This window comes from Grammomys surdaster, unplaced genomic scaffold, assembly GCF_004785775.1.
Source record: "Grammomys surdaster isolate TR1022 unplaced genomic scaffold, NIH_TR_1.0 188, whole genome shotgun sequence".
Lineage (NCBI taxonomy): Eukaryota > Metazoa > Chordata > Mammalia > Rodentia > Muridae > Grammomys > Grammomys surdaster.
In genome coordinates, this window is record NW_021604633.1 from 14,846,323 (window position 1) to 14,861,549 (window position 15,227).

Below are 15,227 nucleotides of genomic sequence, written 5' to 3' on the forward strand. Positions count from 1 at the left end.
CTAATTTCGAGAATGCATCCAGCACTTGTAACTTTCCTTTTCCCACCCTGTTTTCTCTATGTTTTCGCCATCACTTTGGCGTTCCCTTCTGACATCCACTCGCTGGCTGCCTCCGCCATCTGCCTGCTTGACGCCCTTTGGTCTTTTGCCCTCTCCTCTCCACATCGCTTGCTCTGTAGACACCGATGCATCTCCTGTGCATTATTGCTCTCCTTCATCCTCCCCCCCCCTCCAGGGTACTCTCTTTTTTTCATATCTTCTTTAATTTCTCCAAGATACCATTATCTCTAAGTCATTTTTTTGTTATCTAATTCTCTAGAAAGAATTCACTTTTTGTTTTGTATCTGTGTGTATGTTTTTAAGAAGGGTTTAAGGGAGAAAGGAAGTGTGGAAGGGGAAGAGACTGAAGGCTAAATAAATGCAGCACCCATTGTTCAATTAGCAATCCTAGTCAGTTCTGAGCGTTCCCCCTCCTATCCTGAAAAATATCATCTATTTTTTTTTTCATTCCTGTTGAGATTTTCCTGTTCTTTCTTTGTATTTGCCACATGGTGCTGCACGTGTCCCAGACAGGCCCTTCCACAGACGTCCTGGTAAAATGATTGTCATTTGAAAAATATAACAGAATCTCAAGAACTGGGCCAAATCCATCTTACTCTCTAAGAATTCTGGGTCTTTTGAACAGTGCCCTCCCCAACAGGAAGAATTGTTTTTATGAAACTATGTGGCATACATGGGTCTTCTCCAAACCCTGGTTCCTGGTGATGCTTATGCTGAGAGTTGAAGGCTAAGAGATGATAGTGGGAAATGAATGGGCTGCCATGATACGATGGGCCAGTGGGAGCCCAGAGTCAGGAAGAAGACCTGCTAGGACAGATGGATTAGAACCCTTGCCACTTGGTCTTTGTTCCCTGGCCACAGGGTTTTGAAAGGAATCAGATTGTCCCATGAGAGTTGCCTTCCATCCACTAGTCCAAACAGCTGGTCCCTTCCCAACTTCAGTCCTCATGACTATGAAAAGGCTGTTCTTCCTCCTCTTCTGTTCTAAGTGAGCTGGGTTTGGTGGGGTACAGAAGGGAGAGTTCCAGAGAAATGGAGACTAGGTACAAAGTTTTGAAACCTGCTAGACTTCAGTCTCACGGCCCTTCTCTGAGGCACACATTCTATTAGGCAAGCCTGGATGGCTGGGCTTCCTTTCAAGTTCTCTTCGTCATTACTGCCCCTGTTTTAAAACAAACAAGTCAACAAGACACTATTCTGTGTTTTCTCATACTATTTAGGGAGAATGAAGGAAAACCCTCATGTGCCTGTGTTGTACATAACCTGCAGGTTTTTTTCCAGTGTTATTGAAGTCATTTGTATATCGTTTTTTTTTAGAGAGCATGGTAGTACTGTAGATTAATGGCTGAGTTATTCAGGAAACGGTAGTGACGAATAATGTTAGAGATTAAAGGCCATTCACGAATGGCTTTATATCTTCTTCACCCCGCTATCCTAACTCACAGGATTTAAAAAAAAAAGAAAAAAAAGAGTCACTTTTTTAAAAGAAAAAAAAAACATAAGTCACTCTGAGAGGTTTCATTTTCTCCTGCTGATACAGGGGAGGAGGCTTTTTGTCTTTCTTGTTTTAAAATGTTGAAAGGAGGAGGGAATTGAAGGAGAAGCTGTGTCTTTGAAGTGATAGACTAGCATTTTCCCATTAGTTTCTTTCTTTGTAGCTCCTGCCTTAGAATTGAGAAGATTACATATGAAATAAACGTTGTCTTCTGCATGTCCTGCTGTGATAATGTGGCTGTAATTGGAATAAAGAAGAAAAACAGATAATTTAAACTGACTAGATTCCTTTTTGTTTGTCAGAGTGTTCTGTGTCTTAATAAATTCTCAGAAAATCATGCCACTTTGAGTCTCTGTATTTTATCACATTAAGAATATAGCCTTGATTTTATTACAATCACTTTTGTTGCTTTAATTTCAAGAAAATCATTATTTTTAAAAACTCTTGAATGCCTATATCTTAAGGTTTGTTTGCAGGCTTGTACCATTTGATAGATCATATCTAAGCCTTGTAGGGTTGAGAAAAGGCAAGGCTCTGATTTGATTTCTTTGCCCATTGTCCCTCTGGAAAGGAAGCGCTGCTCAAGAGGCATGTTATGATACCCTCATGCTCCTGTGTTGTACGTAAGGTAGACAGGACACCATGGCTAGAAGCCTGCCTCCTGCTCTTAACTTCCTGCCGGTGATTCTCCAGGTCCTAGAAATTGGAAAACTCCAGTATTAATGTTGGAAGAGTGCTACTCACAGATCCTTCCTGTCAATTCCTGTCTCTTCCTGTCAATTCTGTGTGGCTAGTAGAACCTCATGCCTGAGGCTGCAGGAGCGCATTTACTTCTTACGTAACTCGGATCACTTACGATAACTTGTGTGTCTCTCTTCTGTTTTAGGATTAGCTGTTTCCCTCCAGCTGTTACACGGAGACATTGAACAGATCAGAAGAGAATACTCCTCGGTGTTCTCTCATGGAGTATCCATAACTCGGAAGCTGGGTTTTTCTGACATCATCATGCCTGGTAGGTGACTCGGTGTGCCCGACAACTGGTGAAGGATGCATATATTCTCTGCTTTTGACATTTGAGGAAACTGTCAGATTGTCAGTTTTGAATTGTTCCCTGGGGGCCTATGGGAAACCTAAGTGAGGTAAGTGGTAAGGAACAAATGAAAAACTGTCACCTGAAGTGAAGTAGCTCTGGTGGCCATGGCGGCGTTTCTCTTATGACTATAACAGCCAAAGCTGAGATCCCATCCAAAACTACATGCTGTCTTTGTGGAGAACTTTAGGTCATGCTAGGTGATATCCTCTTAGTTCTATCTATTGTTCATTTGTTTCTTGTTTCTAAACATGGAGAACAATATAAGCAGAAAATAAGATGAGTTATATAGAGAGGATCAAAATATGATAAAAATTTATGTTGAAAAATCATGCTCAATTAAGACCAACTTGCTTCCAAGTCTTAAAGGATATTGGAAAGGATACACACATCTGAATAGTAAAGAAGGTGATGATGAGGATGTAAGAGATGAGGGGATGAGCAGAAGATGTATCAATAAAGCTGTAATATTCTTCATCAAGCAGACATTTTCAGTACTTCTTTAAAGATAAAACCTTTTCTTTTAATATGGCTTAAGGATGAGCAAGGTTTCTTTAATATATATATATATATATATTCTTTTTTTTTGTTATTCATACAGTAGGGTCTTCAGAGCTGATGATTTCAGCCCTCCCCCAGGTTATTGCTCTTTTTAATGCTAATAATAAGCACCTGCTACAACTCCAAGGGACAACTCCAAGGCCAGTTCTGAGAACTAACAGTAGAACTCCTTTGAAAAGACCCCAAACATTCTGTGTCACCCACTGTCCCATTAACTGATCTCTTGATTGAAATTCATTCCTGCAGGGAAGGCTGGGAGAGCGGCTTGGCAGGTTTTGTGGAATGACCTGGCCCAGTCATCTCTAGCGTCTTGCAGGACTGTTGTGGAAAATGACTGTTTATAGATCTGTTTACGTGGTGACACGCTACCCAGTGGCTCCTGCAACCATTCATTATTTCCCCAAGTTGCTATAAATAACTGGTATTTCCTCCTTAACAAAAAAGAAAAGCATTCATCCCACTGGGAATCAAATTGATGGGCAAATCTAATATAAAAAGCAGATTTAGAGCAGAATGTGGCCAGCTGCTGGGAGAATTCCTCATCTTGGTCCCTGGGCTGTATCATTGAGGAATGGAAACATAGGAAACGGGGCTTCTCTGGCTGAAGAACTGTCTGGGTGGTTCTGTGCTCAGGTAGCTTTTGTCTGGCTTTAGTGATGGGAGGATCTGGGGCATGAGGCTTGCTTCTGTCTCTTCTGACAGAACTCTGTCACAGATGGTTCATACTCTCCAAGGAAACAGTCCTTCCAGACAGACAGGTATCTGCTTGCCATGAGACTGAAAGGAAGCTTTTTAAAACCCATTTCATTATTTCCTCTTTTTTTTTTTTTCATGTCTTCCTTGACTTCTTTCTGTTCCACCAAGACAGAGATAAGAGCAGTGCATACAGGTACTTAGCCATCAGAGAGCAGCCGTCATGCCCACTGGAAGGTTTCCAGTGACTAACCTCACTGTTGTACTGTCCTTTGTTGCTTTCAGACTAGCCAGTGGCTTAGTGAAAACTTGGGTTGAATGTTCCAGTGAGGAAATATTTATGAATAACATTTCTGGTCACAGAATGTGGACAGTCTGCAGGCATGACCCCTCCTACCTCATTTTCTAGACTGTTCTTCAAGTTTATTTGCATCAAGTATTCGGATGGGCTCTGGACAGGTGAGGCCCACCTCACATCAAGAGGATCAGATTCATTAACACAGACAAAGTCTGTCTTCAAAATGAGACAGAGGCGGACACAGAACTCTTTTTAGGTCCATAGGATATTATCAGTGCCTCTTCTTGAAACTGGAAGACCGAGAAGCAGAAGTCCTGCCCTAGTCATTGCTGGTGTACAGGGAATCACTTATCACCTGGTATTAAGATAGAAGAAGGGGTGTCTGCCTTTGTGCATTCAAGCCTGTGGATCAGACATTCAGTGCCTATTGTTTTAACTATTCATTTATTGTTGGTGGTGGTGTTAATTATTTTAATATACTGATTTCCAGCTACAAAAAGTCCTTTTCTAAGATACCTTATTGTTCTGATATACAGACCAAATACTATCTCTAAGGGGAATTTCATGCTACAGTCTCTGATGGAGGATAGATACTTTTTTTTTTAATTTTATCTTTTTCTTATTCACTTTACATCCTGCTCACTAGCCCCCTTCCTGGTCACCAACTCTCTCCTCCCCTTCTCCTCTGAGGGAGAGGGAGCCCCCCTGGTACTCTCCTACTCTGGAACTTCAAATCTCTTCGAGGCTAGGCATATCCTCTCCTACTGGCATATCCTCTCCTACTGAGGCCAGACAAGGCAGCCCAGCTAGAACAACATATCTCAAATACAGACGACAGCTTTTGAGATAGCCCCTGCTACAGTTGTTCAGGGCCCACATAAAGTCCAAGCTGACATCTGCTGTATATGTGCAGGAGGCCTAGGTCCACCAATCCAACACCCTTTCATATTGAAAGTATTAGAGAAATCAGTGCTCTAGGGCACGTATCTAAATATAATCAAGCAGTATACAGCAAGCCAACTAAATGGAGCAATTCCACTCAAATCAGGGACAATACAAGGCTGCCCACTCTCTCCCTATCTCTTCAATATAGCACTTGAAGTTCTAGCCAGAGCAATAAGACAACTAAAGGAGATCAAGGGGACACAAGTTGGAAAGGAAGAAGTCAGAGTATCACTATTTGCAGATGATATGATAGTATACATAAGCAACCACAAAATTTTACCAGAGAACTCCTACAGCTGATAAATGCCTTCAGCAAAGTGGCTGGATACAAAATTAAATAAAGGAAACCAGTAGCCTTCCTTTATAAAAATGATAAGTGGACTGAGAAAGAAATTAGGGCAACAACACCCTTTACAATAGCCACAAATATTCTTGGCGTAACTCTAACCAAGCAAGTGAAAGATCTCTATGACAGCAAAATATTTAAATCACTGCTCTCCAGAAAAATGTAGGGTGAGCCCAAATGTAATTTCAAATAATGAGTAGCCACTGCTTAGAAAGAAATAAGAAGTGGTAAAATTAATTTTAACAGCCTGTGTTATTTAACTCAGCACATCCCAAAATATTACCTTGGTAGGTATTCCATATGAAAACTTTCTAACGAGTTATTCACAGTTTTCCAGTCTCAGTCTTTGAAAGCTAGTGAGTATTGGACATTCACACATGTCTCTCTACAGCCAAGTCACAGTTTGATTGCTCAGTTACCACATGGAAGCAGGTCTATATTGGACAGCCTGGCCCTAAATGTCTTAACAGACCCCATGCAAACCAGGCCCAGGCCATCTGGAGTATGAGGAAAGTCTGAGTTCCACCAGACTTCTTGGAACAGCTCTCTGATGTGTCTGGTAGATCATAAGAAGCTGGCTGTTCCCCTTTGCATACCCCTTAAGCACTCCTTCTTATTCTAGGCTTATATTCTAGGTGAGTCTGTCATTGTCTTCATCATGTCCCCTCAACCTCATCTTCCTGGCTTATGCCCTGTCCCCTGGAGACGAGTTCCCACAGAGCAGAGTGATTGGTTAAGCTGTCACGTTTTGTTAGAGAACCCATCATAAATATTTTCTGAGGCTCCCCGTAAATCTTTCAGGCTTCTAAACCCTAAAGAGAATTAAGTGTAACTGCCAGGGTGTTAGGAGGACACAGGCACTGAGATCTAGAGACTAATTTCGATATTGAACTCAAGATTTAATTACATTTATTTTGCAAATAACTTGGTGATTTTTAGGTCTGGGATAATAACATAATAAGTATGTTTCCATAGTGTTTTAAAAAAGGAATTATTTCCTTTAAATATGGGTATTATATACTACCTGGTATAGAAGCACATGGTAAAGAAGCTTTACTGGTAAAGAAACACATGCAGCAGATAGAATTAATCCTGCAGTAGTCCTCATTTTGGAGAAAATAGATTAGATCAATAGAAATTAGTATATATGATTTAATCTTTCTTAAAAATATATCGTACTTGGTCAAGATCCCTCATGCCTCTAATTCTAGCTACTTGAGGCCTGAGGAAGGAAGATCACAGATTCAGGGCCTACCTAAGCTTGTAAAAATATTTTATAAATTTAACTAAAGTTTACTATGCTTTGGTTGGAGTCGCAAAAATTCTGGGTCACGTTAGAGCCATCACTTATGTTGGATATGAATCCCTAGTCACATGGAGAGAGGGTATACTTTCAGTCAGAAGATGTCTGACTAGAGAGAGATATGGAAGATTTCCTTCCAGCCACAGGTCAGACCAGACCAAGGGATGGCTCCCAGAACTGACATTAATATTTCAAGACTGGTCTGACCAATTCCTTGCTCAAGCCTCCTGTGATGATAGCAGCTGAATTCTTTATTGAGAGAGTTACCTACAGAGCCTTACACAGACATCTCAATCTCTACACTTCAGTTTCATCTGTCAAATGGAATGGGTAGTGCCTTCCTATAAATGCAAGACAAGATCTAGCTAGACACTCAAGTGCTTTGTGAAGAACCCAACTCAGCAGGCACTCAGTAAAATGACCTGTTGTTGTTCATGTTGCTGGAACTCCTGCTGTAGTGGAATAGCCCTGTCTAAAACTGTTAAGATCAGAAGTGTCTGAAACTCTAGAGGTGTGTTAGAATTCTGAAAAATTTCCATAGGGCCAGGAGTGGTGGCACACACCTTTAGTATCAGCCCTTGGGAGGAGACAGGTAGATCTCTGTGAGTCTGAGGTTAGCGTGATCTACATAGTTACAGGCCAGCCAAGGCTGTATAGTGAGACCCTGACTCAAAAAAAGGAAGGAAAGAAGGAAGGAAGGAAGGAAGGAAGGAAGGAAGGAAGGAAGGAAGGAAGGAAGGAAGGAAAAGAAAAAGAAAAAGAGTACATGAAATTTATAGGTTGAGCACCCCTACAATAAAGCTCTGGAATGCTGATATCTTTGACTCTGAGTGTCAGGTTGGTGCTCAGAAGGGCTTGGGCTTTCCAATGGTGTTGAATGTGCTGACTTGTCTCTACCACCAGTTATCTAAGCATGTGTGGACAATCATAAGTCATTTGCATATTTCTTCTTCTTAACAGAAGGACAGCTTTTCTCTAATTCCGTAAACTTTAAATGTTCAGGTAAAGAGCTGGGCTGTCCCTGCCAAGGCTTTGCGCAGTGGTTTCATGATAAAGCTCACGTGCATTTATTCCTGTGTCTTGAGCAATCCCAGAACGGCATCGAGGACCCAGGGGTGAATCCAGTGACAGAGACCTTGCTCATTTTCTTCAGATAATCAATCATCCTATTGACTTCATCCACTGACATACTTCGTTCCCACTAATGTATCCTTGCCTTTATCTTGCCTGCACTATTTTGAGAAATCTTTAGGTGTGCATAGGCTTCCTAGCCAGTGGGCCTGCCAAAGGGAAGAGAGAGAAATGAATCCGAGAGATGTGAGGTCTTAATAAACATTGTCACAAAACTAGCTGCTCACCCTGGCACTGTGACTCCGTTTCCTACTTTACAGTTTGTCTCTTAATTACCCAAGATGCTTTTCTAACACCAGTTGGGCTCATTAGTTTTCTCCAGAGTCTTCAAGTACTTTGATTTTAATTAGCACTTGTTTCAACTCTCTCCTTCTGCATATTTTGGCAAAATGTGGCACCTTGTGGCATTGGAACATAGCAAGCTGTAAAATTCCTGGAGAGAGGCATATGTAGAATGCCACCAGAAGAAACTGTCTTCTCATCGTGTGTTAGCTTTGCAGAGGAATCTTACTTAATCTGAAGGATTTGCAAAAGATCGGAGGAGGGTGTCGCAGGAATGGTAACAATTTAAGAACAGAATATTAAAGCATGTGTAAAAGGTTTTGCCTTTTTCAAAATAGTGATATGTACATTTATATAATGTATATTGATCACGTCTATCCAGTACGAGTTTCCTCACACTCTCTACCCTGTTCCCCTTCCAACTTCATGTTCGGTTTTTATTTTTAGTTTTTGATTAATAAACCCTGGAATCCATTTCATGCCGCCCATATGCACATGGGAGAGAGGTCATCCACTGGGGTGTGAGCAGCCTGTCAGGAGTCACAGCCCCAAAGGAAAGCGACCCTTCCTCCCAGCAGCCAGTAACTGCTGACAGTTCCTCCAGTACAGCAATGCCCCCATCCGTGCACTTTTGACCGGCTTGGTCTGCTGACGTGTGAATGTGCTTATTCCAGACATTCTTTTATAAGTCATAGGAAATCAGTTATATCAAAGGCATCATAGGGAGGGCCAGCAAGGTGGCCCAGAAGGCAAAAGCGCTTACATAAAGACTATCTATCTGAATCTCACTCTTAGAATCCATGTGAAGGTAGAAAGACAGAAAGAATCCAAAAATTGTCCTCTGTACTTCACATGTGCAGCATGGCACGGCCCCTCCCAGATGATGATGATGATGATGATGTGAAATTGAAATTTTAAACTATCTTGTCTAATTCCTTCACTTTACCTCTGCCTTAACTTCCCTACTATTTTTATAAAACAGAAACTAGAGTCCCAGGGGTTTGTATTGCCTTCTCTAGATTTAGTTCACAGAGTAATGGAGGCAGAAGGGAGACTAGAGCCTTGAACTCCTTATTCTGATTACCTATGACCCTAAAGGCCTTAGGCATATTTGAGTTCAAGCATTTCTTTATAGTAAAGGAGTAGAAGAATCCAGATATCATGAGTTCAGTTGTCTTTGAGAATTGACTTGAGGATCTAATATCTTTTATTACCTTACTCCTTTGTTGAAATACACGACTCTACTCTGTTCTTCTCACCAGGGCCTATTTTACTGGTGTGTTAAAAATTATCACTCCTCCCCGTCCCCAGTGAGTACTGTCTGTTTCTCTTTTTCATCTCTCTGGTATCCACAACCCTAATTGTTGGTAAATATGCTTCCTATTGTACTGTTATTAAAGCTCTGATTCATGAGGACTAGGGAGATGACTCTGTGGGTCCAATGCTTGCTTACCTCAGAAGCATAAGAAACTAAATTCAGATCCCTAGCAGACACATGAAAGCCAGGCTTGGTAGCATGCATCTGTAACTCCAGCATGGGGATATTGATACAGAGGAGGGCTTGTTGTGTGGTCATGCTAGCTAAAATGCAAGCTCTGGATTCAGTGGGACACCCAATCACAAAATGAGATGGAGGGTAATAGCTATGACTAGCTACCATGCATGCACACACAGATGCACACATGAGTTCACCGCATACAATATGTACACAAAGACCTAACTCCCTCAACAAGGAGCTTCTGCTCTGTTCACTGTGGCATATACTGAGTCTAGGATAGTGTATTGGTGCATAGGAAGTGCTCACAAAGCTTTGTGAATAGTGGAAAGAGATTTGTACATTGCTGGCAGTATATCCCCTGGCCTTGCATCATTTGAGTCTACCCTACAGACATAGAACAAACTTGCTGAAGATGGAGTGTCTGGATTTCCACTAAAGGAGGCAAAACACACTGAGTCTGGATATCTTTTCAGGATAGTGAATCCTTTTGTGTATTGGAAAGATCGATCACTTTCTATGAGAAATTCTCAAGGTTACAACCCCTGTGGCTAGATCTCCTGCCAATCAGCATGTAGTTTATAGTCTCTGAAGTGTGTTACTTATGCCACGAAGCAAGAAAATTGTTAGCTAAAATCTTTAAAGTATCTTGGTTTAGATATTGTTATCTTATTTGCAAGATCTGTTAGTGGGAAAATTGGTGTCAAAAATGGCCTTTCACACAGCTCACTGAACGAATATGTGCAGTCCACACTAGACTTTGTGTCAAGCTTTTTATTCAGACCAAAATAATTCTCTCATTTATTGCTGACTTTGTGATGGAATTTCTAAACTAAATATTATTAAAAGAGTAAGTGTGTATAAAGAATATATATACTTTTATGTGTATATATGTATATAAATACATATAATTTATATATATAAATTATTAATATTATAATATATAATGTTATAATTAATTAATAGTATTAATATTATATTATATATAATATAATTAATATTATAATATTATATATATGTATATATATAAATTATATGTATTTATATACATATATACACATATATATGTATATATATATGACCTTTTGTACCCATAATTAACAATTAGATTCAGTGATCTTAGAATTGAAAACATTTAATATAGACTAACTTTTTTCTTTCTATTTATTGTTCTCTAAACAATGCAGCACTGGAACTACTAACATGGCATTGGATAGAAATGACATGATTTCAAATGTGCTGTCAGTTCTACACAAATAATTACACTAGTTTGTGTAAGGAAGGTGCCCATTTGTGGAGTCTGGTATCTGTGAGGGTCCCTGGAACCATCTTCATGGTAGCGAGATCAGTTAGGAAAGAGCTAGCAAACTTGTGACATTTTTGATCCCCTGTCTAGAAATTGTAAAGTGTGGAAGCTGTTAAAAACCAAAATCTTTGAAAAAAAAATAACTTTACAGGGAGGGGTAACACCATAATCCTACTTGGCTGGCCTAGTACTTGCTATGTAGAACCAGGCTGGTCTTAAACTCATAGAGATCCACCTGCTTCTGTGTCCCAGGTGCTCTGATTAAAGCTATGTGCCACCACACTTGGCTATATATAATCTTAAATGTGTGGAAATGCATTGCTTTTCTGCAGTATTTGTAAGCTCATTGTTTTCTGAACTTGGCTTTTATGAGCTGTGTGAGAATTCTAAAATTCATGAGACCTCTCTGTTCCACTAATGTGTCTTTTATATACTCTTTGAAAGGGAAGTTAAGATTTAATGCTTCTTAGACCTTACATAGTTCATCTGTTTTATGCCCGTCTGTGTCCTCGTCAGCAAGGGGACCACCATAAGCAATTGTCTTTGTGGAAGAAGGTGACTGGACATATTGCCTACCCCTGCTATCCCCTGGTATTGGACAACTGGACAGCTTCTTGTAACAGCTTTAGCCAGGAAATTTTACCTAACTGCCAGCTACAGATGTGTGTGTGTGTGTGTGTGTGTGTGTGTGTGTGTGTGTGAGAGAGAGAGAGAGAGAGAGAGAGAGAGAGAGAGAGAGAGAGATTATTTTCCTTCTGGTGATTTGTTTCCTTGTAGAAAATTTGTTTGTTTTAATTAAAAATAATATTACTTTGATTCGTCAAATGTTTGAAAGTTTGGTTAAATAAGCTGAGATGCTGGCCTTGCCCATCACTCTCCAGTACTGGCGATTTGCCTGTGACTTACTCCCGGTCCTTTTCTTCTAAGTTTTCTATCTGGTTTCAGTTTTTGTCTCCTGGAATAATAAGAAAAAAGGGTAATATTAACACACTGGAGTTGTATAAATCACTACGGTAAAAATACAGGTGGTTTCTGTGTATCTTGAGAAAGTTTGAATCTAGGGTCTTTCTCGTTTGTTTTACAGTATGGCATAATATACATGATGTAAAATAATACATTGAGTTTATTTGTGTGGCTGAGTTATCCCACGTCTGTTCACAAGGCAATAATCTGGATTCTTCCAGCAGTGAGGTCATTTTGCCCATGAGTCTTGGAAAAGGTTTCTGTTGTAATTGTTTTCTTTGCCTGCCATTGCATTCCATTTAGGTCGTTCTTCTCTCGAAGGAGCTGCATGACTATAAAATAATAATACAGGCTTCTGAGAGCTATCACCGCTAGGCTGTCATTTTTAGTCACACCTCATAAATGACATGAAGGAAATATTGGGGAAAGGTGAGAGAGCTCTCTTCTCCTCAGCCACCTCATTTGTCTCCTGAATGCCTGTTTGCTCTACAGCAGCACCAGAGTCCCAGAGCCCAGCCTGTGTCCTCCTCCAGTGTTTATGGGCAGCAAGGGCGGAGACCATTTTGTAAAAATGTGAATGCCTTGAGACTTTTATATGTGTAATGTAACAATAACCATGTGTTTTTATAAACCAAAGTTTCTCTCAGTAGAGTATTACATGTCCTAATATATGTAACATGGTCTTGCTTTTTTTCAACAGGTGAAATGAGGAATGATTTATATATCACCGTAGAAAGGGGAGAATTTGAGAAAGGAGGCAAGAGTGTGGCCAGAAATGTGGAAGTTACGATGTTCATTGTAGACAGTAATGGCCAGCCCTTAAAGGTATGCTCCTTCTGAATGGCCGTTGGTCTGACAACCCTTGCCTTGGCTTCATCTCAACCTGTGATCATTTAATTTCTCGGTTGCAGTGTTTTCTTTTCTAACTCTGTATAGGCTTTTTAAAAGTTCATTAAGGCGCCAGAGAGATGGCTCAGTGGTGAAAAGCACTCAGAGGTCCTGAGTTCAATTCCCAACACTCACATGGTGGCTCACAACCATCTGATGCTCTTCAGTCATGCAGGCATACATGTAAACAGAGCACTCACATGCATTATAAAAAAAAACTTTAAAGTTCATTAAACTCCTTCACAGAAAAGAAATTAGAAAACCAAATGTGTTTACATTTTGGTGACTATGTATACCAGTAATTTTATTATAGTAGTCATTCCTTCAAAACAGTATTTTAATATCATTTAATTTTTTTTCTTACTTTTTTTGTTCTGGCAATTGGGAAAAAAACAATAAAAAAGCAAAACAAAATAAAATAAAACAAACAAACAAAAACTATTGGGCTTGCTGGCTCAGGCCTTTAATCTCAGCACTTAAGGAGGCACAGAGGGACAGATCTCTGAGTACTAGGCCAGCCTGGTCTACAGAGTGAATTCCAGGACAGCCAAGACTACACACAGAAACCCTGTCTCGAAAAACAAGCAATCAAACAATAACAACAAAAGCCTACCATGTTTAGTTTTATAATTTCATTTAGCCAAAGTAGGGTTACTTGGGGAGGCAATAACAGACCCTCTTCTGGAAGAAGTGTTTTCTCTGAACACAGCTTGTTTCACAGTATGTTTGACTGTTCTTCTAAAGCTGTGATTCTCCAACCTTCCTAGTGCTGTGACTCTAATACAGTTCCTCACACTGTGTTGATCCCCAATTATTCTCCTTGCTATGTCACAATGTTCATATCTGTGTTTCCTGATGGTCTTAAGCAACCCCTGTGAAGGGGTCCTTTGACCCACATGTTCAGAACCACAATTCTAAAGGTTGCACTGGGCCTTACACTCTCTCCTGGATCATTACAGAGCTGGCTGGGCTGGGTGGGCTGGGAATGTGGTTTCCAGGAGCTGAATTCTTACATCACATCCCACACTTGGCGTAGAAGGCCATGGAGAAAGAGGTTCAGAATTGAACTGGTCTCCTCACTAGGTAAAGCAAATACAGAAAGGACACAGAAAAGATACCGTTTGGAATGTTGTTTGTGAGCAGGCAGTCAGCAGCGAAAGCTCTGCCTGTGTGAAGAGTCTAAACTAAGCTGACTTTAACTTACATGTTTCTTCATTAGGATTTTATTTCGTTTGGCTCTGGAGAGCCGCTGGCTAGTGAGTACCACTCCTTTGTGCTTTATCATAACAACAGTCCCAGGTGGTCGGAGCTGCTGAAACTTCCTATTCCTGTGGATAAATTCAGGGGCTCCCACATCCGCTTTGAGTTCCGGCATTGTTCCAGTAAGTGTGGGGGTGGACCCAGCAGCTTTGTGGGCTTGGGGTGGGTCCTGTACTTACCGTGGGCAGATCTATAGAAAAGGTGACAAAGGAGGAAAGAAGGCAAGCAGTGGGAGCCCTGAAGTGAGAGGACTGACTCCTAGAGAAGCTATGAAAGCAAGGACAAGAAAGGAAACAACCGAAACCCAGGGATTCTCTGTAATTTGGTGGCTTATCACTTACCACCTAGAATATTTGAACAGAAGGGGGAGACACAGCTTTAGAGAAACAACACTTGTCTGGTGGGCTTGGGCAATCCTGACCTTCTGGTAGTTCCAGGAAGCTGGCTCAGCTCTGGGAAGCCCCTTGGAATTTTCTGGGCTTGTGAAGCTATTAGGAAAGCATTGGTGAAGCTCAGGTTTGTGCTGATTTGTGTACGTCTGCATCACTGTGCAGTTCTACATGATGCTGAAATGAGATAAAATAATTATCTCATTTTGCAGATTTAAGCAGCTCGACAGAAATAAGCTTGTCCTTGTGGACATTATTAGTCATATCTTCAGTTTTATTTCAATTAGCTTGCTCTCTTAACTACCTTTTCAAGCTGATTTTCTGTCTCCTCCAGCTCTAGACTAGGGGTCTTCTGACACTTCTATGCTTCTCATATGTAGGCACTTACCAGAGGAGTGATTGGAGCTTTTAGAAAATCTTGCTTTGGGCGAAGAATACCAAGCAAGCAACACAGAAGCATCACATTATTAGGGGTGCAGTATGCACTTCACCCAACCTCAGGTGGAAGGACTGTGCCTGTCATCAGAGATATGGCATTTCTTTTCCAGAATTGGCCAAATAGTCTCTATAAATTGGATTTACAAGGGTGTTTAAAACTGCAGGAGAGCCACGTGGTTGTGGCGCATACCTTTAATACCAGCACTCAAGAGGCAGAGGCAGAGGCAGAGGCGCAGAGGGGCAGAGGGGCAGAGGGGCAGAGGGGCAGAGGGGCAGAGGGGCAG

General features: G+C 40.9%; 1 protein-coding gene across 1 annotated transcript in view; it reads left to right on the forward strand.

The window, feature by feature from the left end:
• The window catches only part of Dock4 (dedicator of cytokinesis 4), a 411,722-nt gene that overhangs the window by 250,852 nt on the left and 145,643 nt on the right, over window positions 1–15,227 (forward strand). Inside the window, exons 13-15 of the mRNA XM_028768807.1 lie at window positions 2,442–2,567; window positions 12,669–12,793; window positions 14,076–14,238. Of these exons, the coding sequence (XP_028624640.1) occupies window positions 2,442–2,567; window positions 12,669–12,793; window positions 14,076–14,238 (414 nt within the window). The remainder of the gene's footprint in view (window positions 1–2,441; window positions 2,568–12,668; window positions 12,794–14,075; window positions 14,239–15,227) is intronic.